Source organism: Chaetura pelagica, unplaced genomic scaffold, assembly GCF_000747805.2.
Source record: "Chaetura pelagica isolate M959 unplaced genomic scaffold, ChaPel_1.0 scaffold170, whole genome shotgun sequence".
NCBI classification, from domain to species: domain Eukaryota; kingdom Metazoa; phylum Chordata; class Aves; order Apodiformes; family Apodidae; genus Chaetura; species Chaetura pelagica.
The window spans coordinates 2,272,626-2,297,237 of NW_009952048.1; the positions used below are offsets into that span (position 1 = coordinate 2,272,626).

Sequence of the window (24,612 nt, forward strand, 5' to 3'; positions counted from 1 at the left end):
AAAGAGTGTGTTACTTCTCCCTCTTTCTAAGACTGAAGCAGATGTATCTGCTTCGGGATTTTAATTTCTGCTTTTGGTAGCTGATACTGGAAGCTTGTTGATGAAATGCTGGCTTCTGGATCTTGCTTCTTGCTTCGGATCTTTGGATCTTTGGACTCTGGCTGGCCTTGAAAGTGTTTTGGCAAATACAGGGCTGAAGAAGGGAGACCAAAAGGAATTTTAGTCTTTGTCTTGTAAACCATTGCATTTCTTTCTGTAAACTCCCAGCTCTTATTTTGGTGCTCGTTTAAGCAGTATTTGCATATTCCGGATTTTTTTCTTTTCTTTGTCTTTTAACTATAATTTGAAGTACTTGGTACTTGGCTGCTGTTGCTCTTCCTCAGTTATTAATAGCTGTGCTTTTCCCTTCCATCCCAAACAAATAAACGAGGAGACAAACCACAAGCAAGGAAAACCAGGATTATTAAATAATTTTTAAGGTCTTTGTTTTTTGGAATTCTTGCTCTTTGGAACGTTAAAGCCTGTTGTAACATTTTTTTTCTCGCCATGTCCACGGGCTGTTCCGGGTCATTTTTCCCTCCAGTCATTTTTGAAATGTGTACTCCTCTGCTACTCAGAAATGTTGGAAATTAAATTGAAACTGAGTCTTTTTGTCTCTGCTGTGATGGACCAGGAATTTCCTTTACACTGTCACTTGAGAATTTACCTTGTGAGCTATTAGATCTGTTTGAAGAATGAAAGGAATTGCTTTTCACTTCTTGAATTGATTTTTTCCTGTTGGAGTTTTGGATGCAGCCTCTGAGGAAATGTGTACCTTTTTTCACTTATTGGGTCATTTTTAAATGATCCTTTCCAGCTGCTGCTGTGCCAGTGGTCATCTTGGTTTTCTTGGTCATAGAAGAAATGGGAGCAAATAGGACTTAATTTGTTACCTCTTTAATCTCAGTTTTCATCTCTCCAAAAACTTAGCTTGGAAGTTTTTGGTCTCTTCCTCGTCTGGTTCCATCTCCCCTTTCCATTTCTGTCTGACTTTATGGAAAAATAAACCTACAGGCAGGTGGGTGCTGGAGATAAAGTGTTCTTTTTTTCTATCCTGCTAGCCTCAGATACTTGTGGGTTTTTCAGACACTTTGTGAGCATATACTCTGGTAGGATCTGTGGGTTTTTTTGCTTTGAAGAGGTTTCCATCCATCTTGGGGAATGGTTTTTACAGAAGGGAGTGTGGTAACTTCTCCTATATTCCAGCCTTTGTGAGTTGTGCTCAGGACGACTATAGCTGAGGTAGTGCTAGCTCTGCTGAGAGGTCAGGCTCCTGGTTTTCCACATGTATGTTTCTTCATCTTATATTCTGATAGTATCTATGTTTCCTAGTTGACTGGAACCACTGCCCAAGCCTTTTTTCCCCCAGTGTGATCTTGGCCATTATGAATGCAAAGAGGTGTTCTTAGTTAGTTTTATTTTTTCCTTTTTTGGTGACAGATGTTTTTGTGAGGTAACTCTGGGGATGGAGAGGGGGCAGTGGGGAGGGGGAAGAATACATTTGCTACTTGTTTAGGGCTCCTTTGTTATTTGACCCAGTTAAGGGAACCTTGAGCCAATTTCAGCTGAGATTTCTGAGTTTGTGAAGGTCATGGGAGATGAGCTGAACTCACTGTCAATAGGACGTGTGCACTTAAAGAAGTTATTGCTTAGGTGGAAGCTTGTCCAGGAATGCTTAACTGTCCTAAAGCATAAGGTAACTTTTTGTTGATTTTAAATCTTAGATTGGAATAGATCTCTGAGCTTTCTAAGGCTTTAGTTGCTGTAGGCTGCCTAAACCACAGTTCTTTATTGGATGTTAACAGCTCCTGTGCGGTGGATTGGTGCACTGGGGGGGGGGGAAACCTGTTTGCATTTATGTAGGTGTGCCCATTTAGAGAAACTGAGTGTTCTGAATATGGACTGTAGTTGCTGAAGGAGAATCTATTTGTAGACCTCAGACCTCGTGGAAAGGTTTCCCACTGAAACCCAAGTGGAGTTTGAGAAGTCATCCAAATGGTGATGTATCTTCTTTTTGTCGTTAATTTGATCTCTAATAGTACATAATAGTACATCAAGAAATAGTTCTGATTTTTAATACTTTGAAATACCTGCCTGTTGAACATAGCCATTTAAGATTCTCTAAAACATCTAATTCTTCTGGTTTTTCTCAAGACTTGGTAAGATCGTTGCCCTGGATTCCAGTAGGGACATTCCAGTGTTCTTCTATCTGACATTTGGTCTGAACCTGGGTTCTCCATGAAATGCCATTCTCATGGGCTAAAAAATTGTTGTTTATTCTCTCTGCCGTGCTTGATTGCAGTATAGAGTACACAGAAGGGTAATTGCCAAGTCTCTCATGATTTTGCACCAGAGGCTCTTCTGGTTGAGGTCACTGAATCTAAGGAAGGGTTTTCAGATACTCCCTTTGCTTACCAAACCTGGAATGCAGACAACACTCTAGCCAAGTCACAGCACATGAAAACTCAGTCTATATGATCATGCTATTAGAAACTCTTCTTTCTCAGTGTGGAAAGTACTTAATAGGAAAATTTACACTAGGTGAGGGTACTGGATACCCTACCATTATGATTCTAGGGAAGACCCTAAGTTCTTTAAAAGGACATGAATCTTCATCCTCTCTTTGATGTCCTTCAGCTATTTGAGCTGAAAGAACAAAATTGTTAAGTAGGCCTTGATTCTGTCAGTCAGGCACATAAAAGTACATCTGTCATTGTCATTCAGCCTCTGTTAAGTTAACAAAGAATCTGGCAACAAGACCTTATCCAGTCAGGGGTTATTACTGCAATGGGATGTCACCTCCTTCACACACACTTCGCAAGGGTAACCTTTTGAATCCCTGAAGTAAATTATTTTTGATGGTATCTTTTAATGCATCTTGCCAATTTTCTTCCTGTTACTTTCCTGATTTTTGGGGACTCTGGATCTCATGATTCCTATGATTTTACTTATGTATTTATTTATTTTTAAACCACTTCATGTGGATGCATGTAGGCACTTGCTGATGGAACAATGGACAGGTGCTTGTCACCATATTTCCTTCGTCGTCTTGTCACATTCAGGAGAGGAGAACTTTGTCATTGAGAGACCAAACCTCTGAGTAAATGATTTAACCTCTGCCTTACTGATTTCTACATAACAAGTTACTGGAAACTATGTTATGGACAGTCATGGTAGAGCATTCACTTCAGAAATCAGAGCACGCTTTACGACATCTCAGGCATTCCTCCATCCATGCTCAAATGCCTGTCTTTAACGCACAAGACAAGATTTTCTTGAGATCTCTATGCTTTGAGTCAATTGTTTAATAATTCTTATGCCACATTGGAAATCTATTTTGTGTGAATGTTAGTTTTATGATTTTATTTTTACTCGTTCAAAGTTAAACAGAATACATGACCTGCCAAGAGATTTTCTTGACAGTTGGGATGTATAGCATACACATCAGCTTGTCTTCTGTATTCTTTTCTCCTTGTGGTTCACTGTCTTTCTGACTGCATGATACTGAGATGCATGTATCAGCAAGGGACTATTTGGACAAAAATTCCTCAGTCTTGAGTGTCTGTGGAAAGTAATCCAGAAAAAATTGTGAGCAGATGGACTGAAATATAAAATACATGTTTGAGCCTGAAGAATTCAACTTTAGATCATTTTCATTTTATCTACTGGAACTTTTCCCACATATCTTGCATTATAATAGGAATATATATATGTGGCTGCTGATGTTGAAATATTTTGCAATGGTGTGACATGATAAATATTATCTGGTTCCTCCTCTTCCTGCTCCTTAGCTCATAAGTCTGTGACACAGTTTGTATTATCAAAATATATATGTATTCATATATTCAGAATATAGAAGAAAATTTGTAACATTTAATACTGCCCCATTCCCCTATTCTTTAAATGCTCCCCACTGTCATACATGTAGATAATTTTTCTTGCTCTGTAATACAGAAAAAAAATAATCAGAGTCATTAAATTTTCCACATTAAAATGAGATAAGCAGATTGGCTTATAACTGTGTTTCTGCAAAAGTGAACAGTAACATTGCTAAAAATACTTCTGGTAGCTATGTCCTGTATGCTTCTTTTTTAATAGATTATTTTTAAAAAATTACAAAATGACTTTGTTTACAGATAGCAGATCAGATGTTCTTTCATAGTGATTATCGGCCCCTTATCCGTGATGCCAACAACTTTGTCCTGGATGAACAGACACAGCAGGCTCCACACCTTATGCCTCCCCCATTTTTGGTTGATGTGGATGGCAACCCTCATCCTGCAAGGTATCAAAGACTAGTTCCTGGTCGTGAGAACTGCAGGGAGGAACAGCTTATTCCTCAGATGGGAGTAACATCTTCAGGTATGGAAAATTTCACTTCAGTACACAGTAGTCATTACTTTCAGGTGTTCTACACTTTCATTTTCACTTCTTCCTTTTCTTCATTTATGGGCATAGTAGTGTGGAAGAATTGCAATGTCCTCAGCATTGACTGCTTGTGAAAATTTCACTAACAGTATTGTAACGGATTAAGTCAGAAGTAGTTGATGCTATAATGCCAGTTAGCTTAGAGCTCATTTTGTTATTGGAACATAATGTGTGATGCTGAGTGAGCTTTCAGTTGATCTCTTTGGGGTAAGATTTCCTGCTTCAGAAAACCTAGGAAGTAGACTGATCTTATGCAGATCAGTTGTAACAGGTAATACCTAGAAGAAATAAAAGATGAGAGGAGCCCTTAAACATACAAAAGCATCTTCCCCTTGAGACGAAGGGAGTCATTCAACTTAAGATGTGATAGTTTGGTTCAGAGCTCTGAAGGCTTTATGAGGATACAAAACCTAGAAAGTTCCTTGACAATTTTATTTTCCATGTACACAGTATGGGAAGAACATGTATATTTTGGGCCAGTGACTGGTTGTTGGAAAGGTGGCCCACATGGGTGGGGATGTAAAAACAATGCCTGCTTGTTACGTGTCACTAGTTTGATATATGTATGAATGAGCAAACTGTGACTGGTTGAAAGTGGCTTTAAATGTTTTCAAGATAACCATTGTTTTTTAATATGCTTGAAAATACAGGAAAACTGACGGTGCCTGTAAAGAGTTTTATATGTACATCATATACTTAAGCATATCATGTCAGACATTCCAGGAAGTTTAACTAACAGTGTTGTTACCAAAAGATCTCTTTATCCTCATTTGTAGACTAGAGGTTAACAAGCTATTGAATTCTTACATAAAGCTCAATAAAAATGATTACTTACTTCCTCCAAAAATTGTAGGAATAAATGCTACCTGAGAAGGAACTGCAAGAAGGAAAAAAAATCCTTTCTGGTGAATATATGTTGTGTTTTATCTCACACCTTTTTAGCCAGTGGCTTTGAAGCTAAATTGATTTCCAAGGAAGGATGCGATTTTAGCCTGTTGTAACAGTTACAGCACAGAGCCATGACATTTTGAAATTCTCCACGTTTGAAAATGTCATATGCACATTCTTCAATATAATACCTTGAAACAAGTCAGACTCTTTTCACAGACTCAAGACTTCAGACTCAACAATACTAAGTTTAATGCCGTGGCTGCATGACACATGAATGCCTATAGGAATATGATGTCCGTAGTGTTCTGTTCAATAGCAGGAAGCCATCAACCAGGCTGACAGCCAGATATTTTGGAGAGACAGAAGATGTTTTTTCTACCTCTTTACACTTTAGCAACAATACGTGCAGTCTTAAGCTATGTCCATCTATTTCATATGTTTCCTGCCACTAAGGAATCTGCTTGCATTCTGAAACTTTATTGTGGGATTTCATTGATCTCCTTCAGAGCACTGTCAATTAATTTCTTGTCAAGTTTTCTGTACAGGCATGTATGTAAGAGTAGGGGGAATTCAGATGGTCGTGCTTGATCTGCTGCTTAGATGTATGTGAAGCTCTTTTAAACCAAATTATTTGAAAAAATCAAATATGTACCAGTGCCTTTATTATTTCATTAAAAAAACAAACAACTTGCTGTTACTTGTGAAAGCAAAAATTCATAAGCTATTCGCCTAAAGAACATTAATTTTGTAGCAGTTTCCTTATTTAATATTATTCTTGGGTTATTAGTATTTCCCAGTGTTTTCAGTAGGCAGTTGGCTCATGAGATCACCAAATAAATGTGACTGTCTTGTCACATGAGTCAGAAGACATCCAGCTGTGGTTATACTAGAGCTCATTCCATGATTCCAAGCTTCTGCTGCTTTAGGGAGGTTAACTTCAACCACAATAACCTTGAAGCCTTTAGACCACTCTCTTAACTGTTCTTTCTGCATACCATCATCTATTAAGGGACAGCTGCTTCTGTCTAGCCACATAATCAAACCTCTTCATTTCATAGCACAATTACTATAATATTTTGTATTTGATCTTGCTAAATCAAATTTATACTATGATGCATCTTCAAAATCATGCTGGAAGAATAATTCCTGTAGCTTGTTTCTTTGAACATTGTCATCTCTCATTAAAAAGTTTTTCAAGTTCTGCTTCTCTTGACCAGAGCTTCTTATTTGTGTAATGGGAACCTAAGTATTCCATGTGGAGGTATCTGACTTCCTTTTCAAATGGGCACTGTGTCCCTTGCCTTTTTCTCCATACCTTTCTAATTTTTTGACCATTGTGAGTATTAAGAGGTTTTGTGGTGTTTATGCTTACATGATGCACTCTCTGCTTGCTGCACAGAAACAGTATTATTACCTTGTAATCACTTCTGTGAGACCTACCCAAAAGGAGATATCCTGGCTGTTTGACATAGCAAAGAAAATCAACATTAGTTAACCTGTCTTTATGCCTATATTGAGCTCAGTCAAGCATTTTTAGTACTCACTGTTCTCCAGTATAGAAAATTAATTTCTTATTCAGTTAGACCTTCTCAATGTGGATCTTATGTTGAGGCTTATACTACAGTGTTTTATAATGCGTTTGAGACAGGCTAAGCATGCATTTGAACAATTTACATTGACTAAGCTGACAAACAGCAGTTGTATGAAGCTTCTGTGACTTGTTGGCACGTGATCAAATTTAAGCTTTTATTAGGAGTGACATGTGGTCATCTGGACCCTGCCCCAGAAAATGCCATGCTCTCAATATTAAGCAAAAAACTGTCTTGTTTAAAAAATGGCTGTTGCAGAAATATGCATTAGCCCACAACTTACACGTGATTATACACTGTACTTGTAAGTTTCAAAGTTAAAACTTAGGTCAATTGTTCCTAACATTTGTTTCTTCAAATCAACATTTGTGTGTTGTTTTTTTTTTGTATATTTTACTTTACAGGATTGAATCAAGTTCTTAGTCAACAAGCAAATCAAGAAGTGAGTCCGTTGGACAGCATGATTCAAAGACTTCAACAAGAGCAGGACCAGAGACGTTCTGGGGAGGCAGGAACCAGTAGTACCAGCCGGATAAGCAGAGGTAGGTTACTGGGAATGGGTGTTGTGGCTTTTTTATTGAAACAGCTGGGAGTTGGAAAATGTAAGTCACTTCATTGTGCATGATGTGTGCATTTTGTTGAACTACCAGAAAGGAGGAGACACAGAAAATAATACAGCTCTCCCATCTTTTTTTACCTTTCTTGCACTTAGGGTTCTTAACATTGCAAATTTATCTTTGTTAAAATTATTGTTTACTCACTCAGGCAACTTGCAGGAACTGTGTTCCCTTAGAAGTAACTACACTACTGTTTAATCTGGAATTGGCCATCTACTTGATTGAAATCTGAATTGTCTCAGATAAGGAAATAGGAGGGGGAAAAGAGGAAGAATCTTTTTGTTTCTCAGTACAGCTGATCACATTTCAACGTCCTGCACTAGATTACACAGTAGTTTTCAACGCTTAAGAAATCATGATTGGCAATCCACCTGAGTAAGGAAGAACAGTTTGTGTGTGTAAAGGTGTGGAAAATGTTTTGAAATTTTGCTACAGTGTAAGTTTTTGAAGGATCTTGCATGTGTGTGTGGTTTAGTTGTGGGCTGTTGGTTTTTTTCGGTCATTTCAATTTCTTGTCTATAAATTTTACAGCTTTGATTCCTGATGATATCTAGTGTTGTGGCTCCAGTTTTTTTTGAAGTGTAAGACTGTTTAAGGAATACACTGATTCAGTGAGATAGCTCACTTGTTTTATAATATGTATCTGGAGTGCAGTAGCAATAGTCAGCTTTGCGTGAATGTTTTCAGAAGAATTTCCAAAGAAAAAGCAAACCAAATAAAGATTTGCTTCACTTCAGATTGTTGATACATCTGCTCCTTTTCAATTTGAATATTTAGATACTGCTGCAGCCCAGCAGCTGTTTAAGTGTGTGTGTTGTGGTGACTATGGAAATTGCTGAAAGAGTTACATTCAGTTAGTATACGATTTCTTTTGAAGTAGCAGATCCGAAGTATTTTTTTTTCTTCTAATTTTGAGGTTTTCTTTTTAAATACTTCCCTTAGAATTTCAGACCAAGTACAACTATCGCTTTTTGACTTTTTAGGATCTGTAAGCTCTACCTCAGAAGTACATTCACCACCAAATATAGGATTAAGACGTAGTGGACAAATTGAAGGTGTGCGTCAGATGCACAGCAATGCACCGAGAAGTGAAATAGCCACTGAGCGAGACCTTGTGGCTTGGAGTCGAAGGGTTGTGGTGCCTGAACTGTCTTCTGGTGTGGCCAGGTAAATACAGGCCAAGATTGCAGTGAGTTTTGGTTTGGTGAATTAGTTAAGTTGAAAAGTTTTGGAATTCATGTTGCCATAGAACTATTTGTGTGGTATTTGCCTGTTCCATGGTCTCATATTTCTTACAAATATATTACAGTTGGAAAAAAGTTGTTCGCATATCTTTTGAAAAATCTGAGCATTATGAAAGTATTGTCAATAAAAGCCGTTTAATAAATGACAGGATAATTTTAACTTAGATATGTGATCTAGCTGTCTCAATGTTTTCTCCGTGTTTGTTTTGGTTTGGTTTTTGTTACTCCGTTTGTTCCTGGCACTTTACAGCATTTCATGACTGGGACACTGACCTAATCCGTTAGGTGTTTGAGGTGAATTTTGATTTCCAGACTAGAACTTTATTTCATTCAGTAATTAATTCTTTTGATGAGTACTTACATCAGTAAGGCAGAAAACCATACTAGCCACAATCAAACATAAAGTGCTCTAGCTTTTTGAAATAACATTGAAATCTTACTTTGTTTAGAGAGGGTAATTTTGATGCTACATTCTGTCTGTAAAGAGAACTACTGTTCAAAGACTAAGTGTTGAACACTACTTTTTTTTTTTTTATTACTCAGTTGTAGTATTTTGCTTTAAAGTTAACATCTCAGTTTTCTTCTTGCAGTAGGCAGGAAGAATGGAGAACAGCAAAGGGAGAAGAAGAGGTAAGAGTGTATCGATCGGAAGGGAAACGGAAACATCTAACAAGTCACATGCCAAGAGAAAATAAAATACCTACTTTCCCTAAGGTAAATAGCCACTTGTACCTTATGGTAATGAGAAGCATAAAATGTAACTCATTGTGTTAGGGTGCATAAATTTATGTTCCTCTTCTCAGTTTTACATTTAAAACACAGGGGTAGAGGAATTTGTTTACCTCCCCCAGAATGAGAAAGCATGTCTCTACTGATGTTTCACTGTGTTCTGAATAAACAGCTGGGCTTGATTTTAGAACTCCCAAGTGGGCAGCCTTTGGAATCTAGTACTGGGGACATGATTTGCTGTAGGGAGTCTGTCACTGTTAATCAATACGTTCTGCTACTGTTGTCTGCTGTTTGACATACTGCTCTGTGGAAAGGTTAGATTAAAACTTGAGTCATAGCTCTCAACACATTTAAATACCTCCTCAAATACAGAATTGTTGGTTCCTCTCATGGTACCCTGATAATCGTATTGTGGTTTTGTATAGGGTGTTTTGAAGTCATGCTTCTTCCTAGCACTGGAGTGTATTTTTCAATAGAGAGGAAAAGGAGATAGGTGAAATAGAAGGGAATGAGTTACATTAAAAATGAAATCGTCAGAACTGTTCTGATGTTTTCACGTGACTTGCAAAAAAATTTAGTCTTATGCCTTTGTGCTAATAAGAAAATGTGAAGGATGGAAATTCTGCTTCTTTTTTTTTTTGGTTATAAATTAGTTTTGTCTATGCTTGTGGTATGCTTATCTGTGCTTTTCTAGCTAAATAACCAACTCTGGTTTGTTTGTAATAAAGTAAGTAAGTTTTGAGCAACTGTAAAGGAGAAACCTATGCTTTGGGTTCTGTAGTATACTTGTGCTAGATGGGACTATTCCACTTTCCACTCTTAATCAAAAGCTTAGTAAAATAGAGGCTTTCAAGAGTGAAAAGTAAAAATAACTTATGGGATTCAAGGTAGAAAAATGAAAAAAGGATATGTTAATAGTAAGTATACAAAAGACTCTGCAGCTCTTAACTTTATCGGGGTGCTGTCCTTACTGCCTGTGCTGTTCACTATTCGTTTTGGGGAGGAAAGGACCGAGATCGAAAGCAATTAGAAAATAAGTACATTTCAGATGCTTAGTAGTGTTTCTGTTATTTTTTAATAATAATCAATTAATTTTATATGCACTAGGAGTAAATTGAAGATGCGCAAATTTCTACTTTATAGTAAATTTCAACGTTCAGTTTTCCTTATTTTTTCGTAGTCAACCAAATTAAGCTTTCAAAAGAAGTGAGATGAAGGCTCCCTCACCTCCAAACAGTCCCCTAATAATTTTCAGTTTCTTTATAAAGTTTCTTGAATTTTTCTTTGGTATCTTTCTGGTATTAAAATTTTGTGCTTTGCTATCCTAAGAAGCAGTACTGATATGCTTATTTCAACGTTGCAGTCAGCAACATTAAGTATGTTTGCCCAGAATAAAGCAAACCAATACTTTTTCAGTTTCATATGCAGTTTTTGTACATAGAGGGAGGAAACTTTACCACTTAGGGTTTTGAAGGTGGCTATGGCAGTGCTCATTACAGAAATACCAGGACATCAGAAATCATAGCAACTCCTACTCTTCTCTTGGGAATAAAAGAAAAATGGGCCTCACGAATTCAGGTTTTGAAAAAATTATTTGTATTGAGGCAGTGTGTTTTTGTGCTGAATTACATACTTTCTTTTAGTTTAATTAAACTGTTAAACTTCTCAGAGGTTTCTTTTTTTTTTTTTCCTTTGGCTGCATCTTAGTCAAAAGATCTTCCTGGCAATGTGAGTTCCTGACAGCTTACCCTTAAATTTGTAATTGGGTTACAGTTTTCCTAAAATATCACTAGGACATGAAAATAGAGTAGGCTAGTAGGTCCAGCATTTTGGTTTCAACAATTACTTTTCTCAAATCTTCAAAACAAAGAAAATTGATACGAATGGTTTTGAAAATCTTTCTCAGAGGAGAGTTTTTTAGTCTCTAAACTTTAAAGGTAGCACTGGATACTTTTGAGCCCCATGTTTTTATCATAGTTATTGATACCCTTAAAATCCTTCATAAAAAAGCTTGCTTAGGAAGATTTACCTAGAGAAGTATGTGTTCATCATTTATTTCAGTCCATGCAGGGTCCGTGATCTGGATTCTGATGCCCAGAATTTGAGGGAGAGATAACTTGGTAAATCCTTTAGTCAATTCCCGCCTTTGTTCTGAGGAAATGCTGCAAAAAGTAGATGGTCACGGTCTCTGCACTTGAGCACATTGATAAATTTTCCATATAGAAATTATTGCTGAATTCAGTAACACTTTCAGAACATTTAAATTAATCTTTCTTAGACTCTAGAGAATACTTTTTATGCTGTCTTGGGCCCAAAAAGTCATATCCTTCCATAGCTTATTCTTTATTAAATGTATCTTTTTTTGAAGGACTTGGGTTGTTGAGAAGTAAACTAATTCAAATCCCTTGAGAGGAATCTCAGAGGGATTCAGGAATGAGTAGGTATCAAATGGATTTTAAATAAACAAATTTGCAAGAGGAAAAGGTGCTTGATCTCGAGTAATTGAGTCTCCCAGTTAAACTGCTCAGATTTTAGCAATTTTTATTGTTGGTTGTGACTAGCCTGAGCAACACTTTGGCTCAGGATTGACTGCAAATAGGTATGGTGAGTTGGAATTGTCATTTTCTGTAGTGACCATAGTAAAATCAAATAAACACCTGGGAGGAGAGACAAGATGGGCTGCATTTCAGGAACTTTTGTGTGTTTTTTTTCAGTTATTTTTAAAAATGGAAATAAGTAACTTAGTTGTGGCAGCTCTTCAGTTGCTTTTCTTTAACAGTGACTGTGGCTTTAAATACAAGCTGTGTTAGGTTAAAGATAGAAGTGAAGAGTACTGTGTAGATCTTCCTTTTCCGTGAGTGCAGGCAGTAGGTTTTACTATTGATACCTTGTAGTTTTTATTACAATAGTGTTAAGAGACTAGAGGCCTTTCTGTGTTGCATAGTGAATTCTTAAGGGTGTAGAGAGATGTATGATAGAGACGAGATGGGAAATACCTCAGAATACAGGAGGAAATATCTTACAGTAATCCATAGATCTAAGAATTACAGTGTTACAAATTCTAGAAAGTGTGTATTTTCTGCAGTACTGTCAACTGGTCTGGTAACATAGTAAACAATGCTTGTATTAAAACATAGTACTCATGCAAATTCAATTGTATTCATTCCAGTAGGAAATACTAATTTTTTTATACCAACTTTTGAAATTTATCAGTTCCATTCATATAATAATGGTAAAATAATGTTTTCTTCTGTTCCCTTCCAACTGAAAGTAGTCAAAAATACAGAAGTTAAATGAAAAGGAAGATGGTACCAGATGTTAGCATTTTCGGATTACACGCTTCAGTGTAGGTCAGTAAGGAGAAACACAGAGCAGCTGTAATTACTTTTTGAGGAGATTCCAAAATCCTATTACTAATTTTTATTCTAGGGTCATTATAGGTTGTGTTAAAAGTAGTACAGAATTATAGCTTAGTCTTCCTTCTTTAACAATATCTGCAGCTTGGATAGAAGTCACATAAGGAGTCTGATATTTAAAATTCCACATTCTGTGAAAAAAAAACTGCTTTATGAACTAACGGCTTGGAGGATTTGTTTTATTTGTCATCTGGGAAGAGCTCTAGGTCATTAAAGAAGGTTAAATTTGGGCAAAGGCCTCAGTAATGCAAAAGCATCCCTCTCTGGAAAAATAAGAACTGAAATTCAATAAGGATAAATTTAAGTTCAGAGGTAAATTTTGGGGTTAAGACTCTAAAAAGCGTATCTAGTTAAGAATGAAAACACTCAGGCTACTTGACAAATTGATTTTTCTCACCTAGCATTTCACATGTAATGTTGTGAAAAACGTATGCAGACAAAAAAGCTAAAGTTTCATTTCTTTGCCTTAAAGAGGCTGTGAGCATCTATTTAATGTTGGAGTTGTGGTGCTGGACATAGGCTTGTGCCCTGCCCCTACTTAACTTTCTGATAGAGGCTAATTGCTTCTGTTGAAAGGAAGGAGGAACCATTTTCACATAACAAATAGATACTACTGGTGAAGAAATACTATGAAATTGCTGCAGCCAAACCTTTCCAAATTTGCTACAGCCCTGTGTGAAAGCGCAGCAAAGCTGTGCTGCTCGGTGGAGTCAGGGTCATAAGGACGACTGAATGCAGTAGTCTGGCACATCAGGAGACCAGTGAGTTTCCACTGCATCTTTCACAAATGGTGCTACAAAGACCCTCAGCAACGTCCAGATTACATGTTTGTATCTATCCCTCTTAAATAAAATAAATGCCATAATTTATACTACGCAGAACTTTTCTGACAAAACGTATCTAATATATCTATAGATATTGACTGGAAGCCTCGGATATGGGACAGACTGCTTGTCAGTGTATGATGACTGTTCCTCAAAGTGTATTGAAAGATGAAAGCGAGGAGTGAACCTCAAATCATAGCTTGTCTTTATTTCCAAGCCGCCCATTAGAGCAGAGAGTCCAATTTCAAGCTCTTTCTTTAGGATAAATATTGGGGGTGGGGGAAGACCATAAGCTGTCTTTCCTCAGTCGCTATTGAAAATGTTGGTGATAGATATATTTTGTCAGAAAACCTTGTGATACTTTCTTTTTAGTCAAAACTTCACACTCCACTCCACCCCTCCCCCAAATAAATAAAGATCTGCCTGAAGTGCAGGTTCTTGGCAGATTTTGGCAAAGCTGTATTGAATAGGAGTGATGTGAAAATAGATTCTTTGGCAAGATGTGGAAGATGTAAACCTTATGGTCGCTTTTCTGGTCCCAGCTTGAGCAGTGAGGTTGGACATGGCCCCTTCCAACTTCAGTCATTCTGTTACTTACAGATAACTATTTGTGGTTTTGTTTTCTTTTTTTCCCCACCATTCTTGTTTTGGCATTGTACCTTTCCCAAAGCAGCTTGTTACCCTTTGGCATCACTGTGGACTAATATTTATACATATAGATGTTAACTTGCTTCCATGAAAGAGTTATTTTTGGGGGAAGTTCTGGGGTGTGGTTTTTCTTTTTTCCCCCTCAAGCTTTGAACTCTTTCCAGCAGCAGAATGTAATGCAAAGTGCTTTGGTTCTTCAGTTTTCTGGCATAAATAGGGAAATGCTATATTTATAATAACCATTTGAGAAATCTCACCTGAATAGAAATGAGGATGTAAATTTCTAAGACTTTTTTTTTTTTTTCTAGAGAGAAAATGTGAGCATTGCAATTGGGCTGTAATGTAGCTTCCACAGGTTATGTTCTCATTATTGTAAAGGATACTTAACTAATTTGTTTTGTCCATGCTTTCTCATACCATGTTTCATGATGCTAAGATGGGCTTTATAAAAAAAGTCACAATTCAGTAGCAGAAGCAAGTTGCTCTAACACTGTCTTTTGTGACCTCTCTGCTTCAGCAATGAATCTTGAGAGTTTGATGAGAAGTGAGCAGCCTCAGAAGCCTGAGGGACAGAGGCTGTGTCATGAACTCAGCCACTAGTCTTAGGGCTGCCTTGGAGCTGTTCTGTGTCAGGAAAGATTTTTTTTTTTTTCTAGAGAGAAAATGTGAGCATTGCAATTGGGCTGTAATGTAGCTTCCACAGGTTATGTTCTCATTATTGTAAAGGATACTTAACTAATTTGTTTTGTCCATGCTTTCTCATACCATGTTTCATGATGCTAAGATGGGCTTTATAAAAAAAGTCACAATTCAGTAGCAGAAGCAAGTTGCTCTAACACTGTCTTTTGTGACCTCTCTGCTTCAGCAATGAATCTTGAGAGTTTGATGAGAAGTGAGCAGCCTCAGAAGCCTGAGGGACAGAGGCTGTGTCATGAACTCAGCCACTAGTCTTAGGGCTGCCTTGGAGCTGTTCTGTGTCAGGTCAGAGCAGCTTGAGGAGATCTGGTACGTACTGATGGTTTGATTTCAGAAGAAGAAATGCCTTAGGTGTCAAAAGTCTTGGCAATGTTCAAGTGCCAACTGCTGAGCAGTCCTGTTAGAAGTGTCTTGGGCAGGTGTGTTGTCAGTGGTAGCTTCCCCTATTTGAATTAACTGGACAAAACAACAGGAACAGTTCTCACTGAATAGAGCATAGAGTAATTTTGTGTTGGTCCTATGTGCTTTGGTGAAAACTGTATTGCAGTTGTACAGAATGGTGTGCTGGCCTCCGCTACTGAACAGTTGTAGTCATGCCTGAGGAGACATATATCTTCTAATAGGGGAGGGTAGGAGAAGAGCTCTAGCTGTCAGAGTTATGTATTGTAAAGAAAACTGTTGTGGCTAAGGAAAACTAAATCTTAGCTACTGCTGCATACCCAAGTTGTAGTTTTCACCAGAAGTGTTTGGGTTTTTTCCTTAACAAGAAAATGTAACCTAATGAACCAGCTTTCATCACACCTGGCAGGAATGGTCTTCTCTTTCCTGTAAAAGAAAAAAAAATCCACGGTAATATTGGTGCCTTTCTCTGGTTTGCTCCAGTTCTGCTTTCTTCATCTTTGGTGCTTTTTTTTTTTTTTTTAACTATATCAGCACCTAATAGATAAGATATCTGAGATGTCCTTTATGGAAGAAAGAAAGCACTGAGGAGGTGTACCTCCTTTTGTGGGATCTAGCAATGTGTCCAGAAACTACTTCATTGGCTCTGAGCTAGACTGAGGTTCAAATATGGGTGCCAAAAGAAGTGAGCACAAAACTCTTGAAACCGAGATTGTAGCTCTTCATTTTTTTGCTAGAGCTTGGGGACTAATATAAGATTACACACTTTGTGTTGAGAGCAACTGTTTGCGTAATATGTATTCTATGGGAGGGATGATATCACTTTCTACTGGAGTATGAAGTATTTCTTAGTTACAGCCTTATTTCATTCTTACAAGCTTCGTGAGAACTCTCATTCTTTCCAACTGACTCATTGATTTGAACTCTTCCATGCATCATCATACTATTTAAAGGCCTTCACTCGGTAACAGTCATCTTGGTGTGCTGAGGGGTGTATGATTGGATGAGTCTCCTTTCTAATACATCTCTCCCCTCAGCTGCAGAGTTTCTCTCTAAGAGTCTCTTCCTCTGATGGCCATTTCTAGTGTAATTTTGAACTGTTACACTCTCTTAACTACCTGTCAGTAGTTAACTGATAGATTGTAGAGAATGAAGAGTTCTTCAGTATAAGAATTTTATATCTGGGAAGAAACTTTAATTATTTCCAGAATATGCTGAACTGCTTGTGCTTACAACTGTGCATATAGAGTGTTCTCTTTAGCAGATCTTCAGTTTTGGACTGGTGGCCTGTTTGGAGTTTTGTGATGTTGAAACTTTTGCTGCTTCCTGGAATAGTATTATTCAGAAAAATTCCATGTAGTAATAAAATGTATGCTAAAAATTTTTGTATTTTGACTTTCATGTCTCCACAGAATCATTCTCATGATAATTTACTAGACACTAGTGACTCAAAAAAACAGCAAGCTAATCAGCACAACTACCGTACAAGATATGCAGTAGAAGAAACTGCAAGGCCGGCTGAAGAGTTAGAAAATGGACACAGTTCTTCAGATGTAAGATTGTTATTCATTACACCATCTTATATATTCCATTTCCACTCATTCTTGTTTCAGCTAATTAAATATGTTTCAAAGTATGTGTGTGCAGTGTTAAATATTCCCTATATTTATAAGCCTAGTTAGTATGGCTCATATGGCCTGTCAGTGTGGCACCAGCTCTAGGTGGCCGTGCTTGAACAGAGAGGTTGGACAACATGACCTCCAGAGCCTCAAGTATTCTGTGCTTCTGTTAGCTACACTGGAGAAATGACTAATAAGAGTATGTAAGATTTGTACTGGGATTTTGTGTTTATTAATTGAAAAGATGTGGAAATACTATGTTAAACGAGGGCTGGAAATACTTTTCAAAAGTAAGCTAGCCTTTTTAGATGGAGGTTGAGAAGCACTCAGGTCTCCCCTGGCTGTGTGTTCAAAAAATGTTGCTCTACATTGTGCATCTATCCAGGCATAGATATTTTCTTACTTGTTTTCATTTAATTAAGTTAATTAAAGTGTCTGCAAACAAAAATGTTTTTCTAACAACAGAAATCTTTTATAATGCTATATGTTTATAACACAAACAAAGCCTGGAAGAGTCTTAGTCATACTGTCATGTATTTGAGTTCCAAAGAAAATGCTTTCTTTTTCCCTGCCGTCTCCTCTGCCCTGCTCCTCTTCTTAGGAGGGAGAAGTAGTTGTTGCCAGTGGTGGAACATCAGAAGATGATGAAAGAGCATGGCACAGCGATGGCAGTTCTAGGTAAGTGACAGTATACCTTATAGAGGAAATTCCTGATAAATTTTAAATAATCTTCTCTGTAAGCATTTAATTAGTAATAAGTAAAACTTGTGCACATTTAGAATAAAATATTTAAAAGAATTTAAAACTTTCAGGATTTCATTTTTACCTTTTTTACTGATAAAAATTTAGGGAAGGTTTCATCCTTCTTTGCCAGACATCCTCTTCCAACTGGTTTTGCAGGAGGGCTGTTCCAGGCATGTGGTAGCAGTTTCCTATGTCTGTCAGTCTGAGCTGTGTGATTGTCTCTGTTAGAGAGCAAAGATTGAGGTAGCTTCAACCTGTGCTTTCTTTCTTAAGCAGATTTTGTTTTTATGTTAAACCTTATTCAAAACCAGACGTTCTGAGAATAATATCCAGACTTGATCACGTATCATCTTGAATTGACCAAGTGAACAGTGGGTTTACTTCTAGTGGTGCTAGAAGTTAAGCTTCTTACAGGACAGAGTGATCTCAAGGCTTTTTGTTTACTACCATTTAAATTGTAGATAGAGTGTAGGTGTTTAGGCCCTGGTTTTAACTATTTAACTCTTTTACTTATCTAGATTGTTAACTATAATCTCATAGTGGGTTATATTCTATAACCCAAGGCACTCTGAATTGCTTTTTGACTTTCATTTTCCTAATTTCTCTTTTCTCTGCTGTATCATACATAGCGATTACTCTAGTGATTATTCTGACTGGACAGCAGATGCAGGAATCAATCTGCAACCACCAAAGAAAATTCCTAAAATTAAAACAAAGAAAGCAGAAAGTAGTTCAGAGGATGAAGAAGGACCTGAAAAACAAAAGAAGCAAATTAAGAAGGAAAGGAAAAAAGGTATTGAGGACAAAGATGGACCATCAACATCACCAAAGAAGAGGAAACCCAAAGAGAGAAAACAAAAGGTTAGATGTTCTTGGTATATTACAAGGATGCTCACTCCTACTGTTTTAGGATTAGATGAATAACTCAGTTACCTCTGCAACTTAATCTTTTCTACTTTGAAAACACATCAGAGCTTTTACTAGTAATAAATTAGAAATATTGACTCTTGGAAATCTAATTCTAGATTGCTGTAATGATATGCCTTTTAAATAAGATGTGTTTCACTTAAGTACCACTTCTCATGTCCTTAATGCCATCTTCTCTCAGGACAGAAGCTGTCTCTCTATGGATGTTTCGAGTACTGCTTTCACTTGTACCTGTATTTTTTCAGTTGTACTGATTGTTGCCTTGCTTGACTGGAATTTCTTTTAGGTTTGCACAGTCATGTAATTTTTTTTTCAATATTTGCATTATGCTTGCTACTGTACTTCCCTCAATGGAAGTTTTGCTTGATCAGAGTTCTGTTGTTGACTGTTTTGTTTGCTTTCTGGGATAACCATGTCATCCAGGTTTATATCAGTACTTGGAAATTTTCAGTGACTTGTGTTATTTTGAGTGTGTTGTGGTTTGGGGGGGCTTTTGTTTGGGTTTGGTGCTTTTTTTTTTTAGTAGTTGGATCTGAAAACTTGGGTGGTTCTTTCTTTACAGAGACAGAAGTGGTGTATCTGGCAGATGCCAGTTGCTTTCTTAAGCTTGTAGCTTCTACTTTTGTGATACCCAAGGAAACCAACTGTGTCTTCTAAGTAACTAGATAACTGTATTTTTTTTATTTATAAGATTAGGCATCCTCATCATTCCTTAAGAATATTATTTCAGTATTTTGGGCCTTATTAGAAGGTAGGCTGACAAAACAGCTGTTTTATTGTGCAGGTTGGCATAGTATCAGCTTTACTGTGAATCTTTGGTAAGATGTACAAGGTGTTAGGTGGTAGTCTTTACTCCTTGGTTAGTCTACTTTTAATACACAGTCATTGGTTGTAGTTTCAATACTAATAGTTTCTTGGCATTTAGACAGCCTGAAATCAGAAAAATAGACAGGGTTTAATGGTTGAAATCTCTTAATTTAGATTTTCGTTATAAAAGAATGGCTGACAGCCAGTTAGTTACACATGTGGACAGACAGTCTGAAAATTCCCCTCTACAGGACCTTATAATAAATATGCTAGTAGGTAACACGTATGTACTCAATCCAGGTTTTTTTCCACATGCTTTACCTTCGTTTATGTTTGTTAATCTCTTCCTCATTTTGTGGTGTTCCTTAATTGGAAGCAGCTGTATAGTTGTAGTTTCTTATGGTTAAAGAGAATGGCATATTTCAGTTTTACTTTTTGGGCATGAGAGGTTGTTACTGGAGTGTTAATAAATTCAGTCTTTGTTAGAAGAGTCCCCACCTCCAATCCCCCAAAACAATAAATTAAAAAAACACCTAGAAACGCAGTTAGTTTTTCAGATTATTAATGTTTTGGGTCTTGGTGTTACTGTAAGAAGTAAGATTGATCTTCACACTGGCAGCAATTTTGGTTTTACATTAAATATACTTAAGAATTGGCAGTTGATTTTGATAGAACATTTTCCAATATACACATCTTACCCAAATGTTTATTAATTTTAATCTAAAATGCATTTTTTTCAGAGGCTGGCTGTAGGAGTTCTGGCAGAAAATGGTTTGACACTGGAAGAATGGTTGCCTTCAGCATGGATTACAGACACTGTTCCTCGTCGGTGCCCGTTTGTGCCACAGATGGGGGATGAGGTATTGTAGTTTTTCCCTCTATGTTCTTGCTTCTTTCAGCTTTTTTTAAATTTTCATCCACGCCTTTTTTTCCACGTATTTAATACTATTTCTTATCAAAATACTTTGGATTTTCTGCAAAACATTCTTTGATCTGGCTAAAATTTGCTTTTGTTTCCTTTAGTCTTTCCCATACTTAAAAAACTTTCTGCAGTGTTGCTTTGACTTTCTTTTATTCTATGCTGTTGCAGCAACACTCGTTGTTGTATGTGCAGAATGTTAAATGACATGTATAAAAGCTGTGTGTTTTAATTTAATGAAACTAGTCTGTAGTTGCAGAGCATCTTGTATGCTGGACTGTAGGTAAGAACTGAAATTGGAAATTAAGTTGTTTGGAAAACTTCAGTTTGGGACTTAAAATGACCACCAGGAATTGAACTTGTGGGGGGAGTGTGGGTTTTTTTGTGTTTTCTTTTTAAAATTAATTTCTTCTGAAGCAAGTATCTGATATTTTCCTCTTCACTTGTGTTTCTGATAGCTGAAAACTCCTGCTGGTCTCTTACAACAGAAAACCACAAGAGAAGTTTTATATAGATGTATTTTATATGAACTAGACTGTAAACACTTAATAAAAATGGCCCAGATGTTTCAAAATACAGTAGGAACGGGGCACCCACCCAGTTTCTACTTTGAAATCTGCAGCATGTGAACATTACAGTGAGTTGTGTTCAAAAGGTGCTGTTCAAAAGGTCAAGTCCAAGTCAATATATTTGGTGCCTGATTCAGTCTGGATACAGTGAAGCAGCCAAGGATTTATCCATACCTTTTTACTCTTAACATTTCATTGGTTTAGTAAAATAATCTGCTGTTTTTGGCACCTGCTGAATAGCTTGAGCAATGTGTACTAGGAATATCTAGATAGCTTCTTTTGCTGAAAAATACTTTATATTGGTGAACAGGAAAATTCCTGCCTAGAAGGTAGTAGTAGTTGAACCAACAGAGGGGACGTTTGTAATCAAGCTGTTCTGTCTAAAATTCCATCTCTTGACACTTGCCCTTTCCAGATTTAAGCTGTGAAAAGAAGCTATGCATCTAGAAAGTCACTTTTGAGATCCACAGAAATAAAAGATCAGTTAAATTAGAGAAATATGATGAGAAGAGGCTGTGTGTAGCCTTTGAACATTTTGGTGGATGGTTGGTATGTTTTATAACATTTGGGAGGAGAGAGATTTCAGATTTGTTCTGTTCAAACAAGTAAGAAAAAACAGTTGTGCTGTATTCAGTTAGACTCTGTGCATAAGAATAGCACCTACCATCCCTTTTCACTTTCTGAATGCTGCCATTTACACAGACCTTTGTCATGTGTCTTGAGGATCAGTGGGAACGAACCAGAGATGGGACTGCACTTTCCCTGTCTGATTATCGAAATACAATGCATGTTCATTGTAGTGTTCTGCCACTAATGTGACAAAGAGTGCTTCTGTCTGGATACTACACAAAACATGCAGAAGCAGGAATTTATCAAGATTAAAAATATAATTTCCTGGAAAAAGGCACTTTTTTTTTTTTCCATAGATGTCTAATTTGTTCTTACAGAAGATGCAGTGCTTAGAGCCATTTACAGAGTACAAATGTTTCACTTCTGTAAACAGTAGGTGTAGGAGGAATTGAATGTAGCCTGTGCCACTAAGTTGATTTTTTTTTTTTTTTGTTTTATTTACTCGAAGGTAGGGGAAACAATTGTCACAATGTTGAAAGTGTTATTTCAATTGTTGTTATTTAAGATCTGTCTCTCAGTAGCCTGTGTTTCTTTTCCTGCTAGTTGGATTCTGACAGGAGATTCTCACAGCTTTCCTGCCTTCTATAGCTACTGTGCATTTTTTCCCTATGAGAATATTGTGCGTGTCAAATACTCTGAAAAACAAGAGTTAAAAAAAAAGTGGTGTGAAGCTGAAGAGTCCTCCATTTAAAAATAAATAATTATCATGTTACATTAGGGAAGTTCAGTGACTGTTAATGTAGAAGCTTGACAGACAGTTACTTATAATATATTATAACAGTTTGGAAAGCATGTGGAAATACAAATATTAGTGTGTTTATTTGTATACATGTATTTTTAAACTTACTGAGTGCTTTTCACTCTGCTTTTTTCATTGTGTTAGGCCTTCACATTTAAGATATTGTTCCCTCATTCTACTTGATGGAAGTTTCATGGTTATGGTTTGGAGCACTTTTAGAGGACTTTTTATTTGGAATGCATCATACCTGGAGTACAGCTATTACCAGATATTTGTCCTAATTTGTTTGAAAAACCTCTGTTAATCAGAGAATCACAGACCTCCAGAAGATCATTGAGTCAAACCTCCCTGCCAGAGCAGCACCAAAAAAAGCTAGGGCAGATCACTCAGGAAGGTGTCCAGACAGGCCCTGAAATTTTCCAGAGAAGGAGACTCCACAGCCTCTCTGGGGAGCCTGTTCCAGTGCCCTGTAACCCTGACAGTAAAGTTCTTCCTTATGTTGAGGTGGAACTTCCTGTGCTTGAGTTTTAATCCATTGCCCCTTGTCCTGTCATAGGGCACAAGTGGAAGAAGGTTGTCCTTGCCTTCTTGATGCCCAGCCCTCATGTATTTATAGACATTAATTAGATCCCCCTCAGTCTTCTCTCTAGACTGAAAAGCCCCAGGTCTCTCAGCCTTTCCTTCTAAGGCAGGTGTTCCAGTCCCTTCATCATCCTTGTAGCCTCTGTTGGCTGTTTCATGTTTCAGATCCATTCCTTGAGTATGTGTTTAATTCAGCTTCTTACTTCATTACAGTTAACTGTTTTTAACAAAAATATTTATCCACATGGTATCATATACAATTGGATCAAAGTAAAACTAAGAGACTCCAGATGTCTGAACCATGGCAATTTATAGTGGAAGCATTTGAAATTTTTTAATAAGTACTTGAAATGTGTATTTTCAGTTTGGTCACATCTTGGTTAGGTGGTTTGTTTGGTGATGTGGAAACAAACACCAAAATCTTACCAGAATAACTACAAACAGCTGATTTTCCTTCTAAAATGCATTCCTTGTAAAAAAAAAATAAAATTAGCCAGATTGTGAATTTAGTGATACTTGATTGTCCTCTTGTGTAACACAGGGTATTTTGCTCACAGGTAGAATAGTGTTCTAAATGTTTCCTGCTTTTTCTGTAAATGTTTAAATTATACCTGCTTTAATTTTCGACTACTTAATTTTTTGAGAATCTGTGACTTTCGCAGGAAAACAGAGGAAAAAAGTTGACTAAAAAATATATGCCTTACATGGCAGTGATATGCTGCATTTCAGCTCTTCACATTTCATTTTTAGGTCTACTATTTCCGACAAGGTCATGAAGCATACGTTATAATGGCAAAGAAGAACAAAATATATAGTATTAATCCCAAAAAACAGCCATGGCATAAAATGGAATTACGGGTATGACTTCTTTTTCATTTTTGCATGGTAACTTAATATTAAAAAAAATAAAACTAAAACTAACTGAAAGAAGATTCTTGCTTGATACAAATGTTTATAATGTGCTCTTCATATTTTAAAATAAGATGAAAGAGTTCAATAAATAGTCAAATGAAATCGGACATTAAACTGTAGTTTATTTAGCATCTGCTTGAGCAGATGAGATGGTTACACTTCATAGTACAATACTTTTCAAACAAGTTACATTGTGAAATTATAGCTTGTTTTGAAAGACTAAAATTTCAAATACTTGACTTAGACATGTTTTGGTAGAAATCTGGTAGTCTTAATATACCCATATTTTCATGTGTCAGAAAGTTGTTATAATAATCTTAACTTCAGTCGTGGTACATAACACTTTGTTTGTTCCAGGAGCAAGAGCTGATGAAAATAGTTGGGATTAAGTATGAAGTGGGATTGCCTACTCTCTGCTGTCTTAAACTAGCTTTTCTTGACCCTGATACGGGTAAACTAACTGGAGGATCATTCACCATGAAGTAAGGAAAGCAATGTTATATTCAAATTGCAGGCTTTTATTGTGGTGGGAGATGGGGTTGAGAGTTAAGAGATACTTGAGCCTTTGCTTTTGAAGAGTTAAATTTGTAGGTAAGTGCTTCACTTTGTGCTGTTGCTGTTTTATCGCTTAGTAGTTGTGTGTT

At 36.8% G+C, this 24,612-nt stretch overlaps 1 protein-coding gene across 1 annotated transcript in view; it reads left to right on the forward strand.

Moving 5' to 3' along the window:
- PHIP (pleckstrin homology domain interacting protein) overlaps nucleotides 1-24,612 on the forward strand; it is an 88,922-nt gene that overhangs the window by 44,422 nt on the left and 19,888 nt on the right. The window contains exons 13-22 of the mRNA XM_010003114.1: nucleotides 4,176-4,401; nucleotides 7,352-7,489; nucleotides 8,548-8,731; nucleotides 9,399-9,522; nucleotides 16,933-17,073; nucleotides 17,741-17,817; nucleotides 18,513-18,744; nucleotides 20,358-20,477; nucleotides 23,807-23,914; nucleotides 24,326-24,450. Coding sequence (XP_010001416.1) covers nucleotides 4,176-4,401; nucleotides 7,352-7,489; nucleotides 8,548-8,731; nucleotides 9,399-9,522; nucleotides 16,933-17,073; nucleotides 17,741-17,817; nucleotides 18,513-18,744; nucleotides 20,358-20,477; nucleotides 23,807-23,914; nucleotides 24,326-24,450 — 1,475 coding nt within the window. The remainder of the gene's footprint in view (nucleotides 1-4,175; nucleotides 4,402-7,351; nucleotides 7,490-8,547; nucleotides 8,732-9,398; nucleotides 9,523-16,932; nucleotides 17,074-17,740; nucleotides 17,818-18,512; nucleotides 18,745-20,357; nucleotides 20,478-23,806; nucleotides 23,915-24,325; nucleotides 24,451-24,612) is intronic.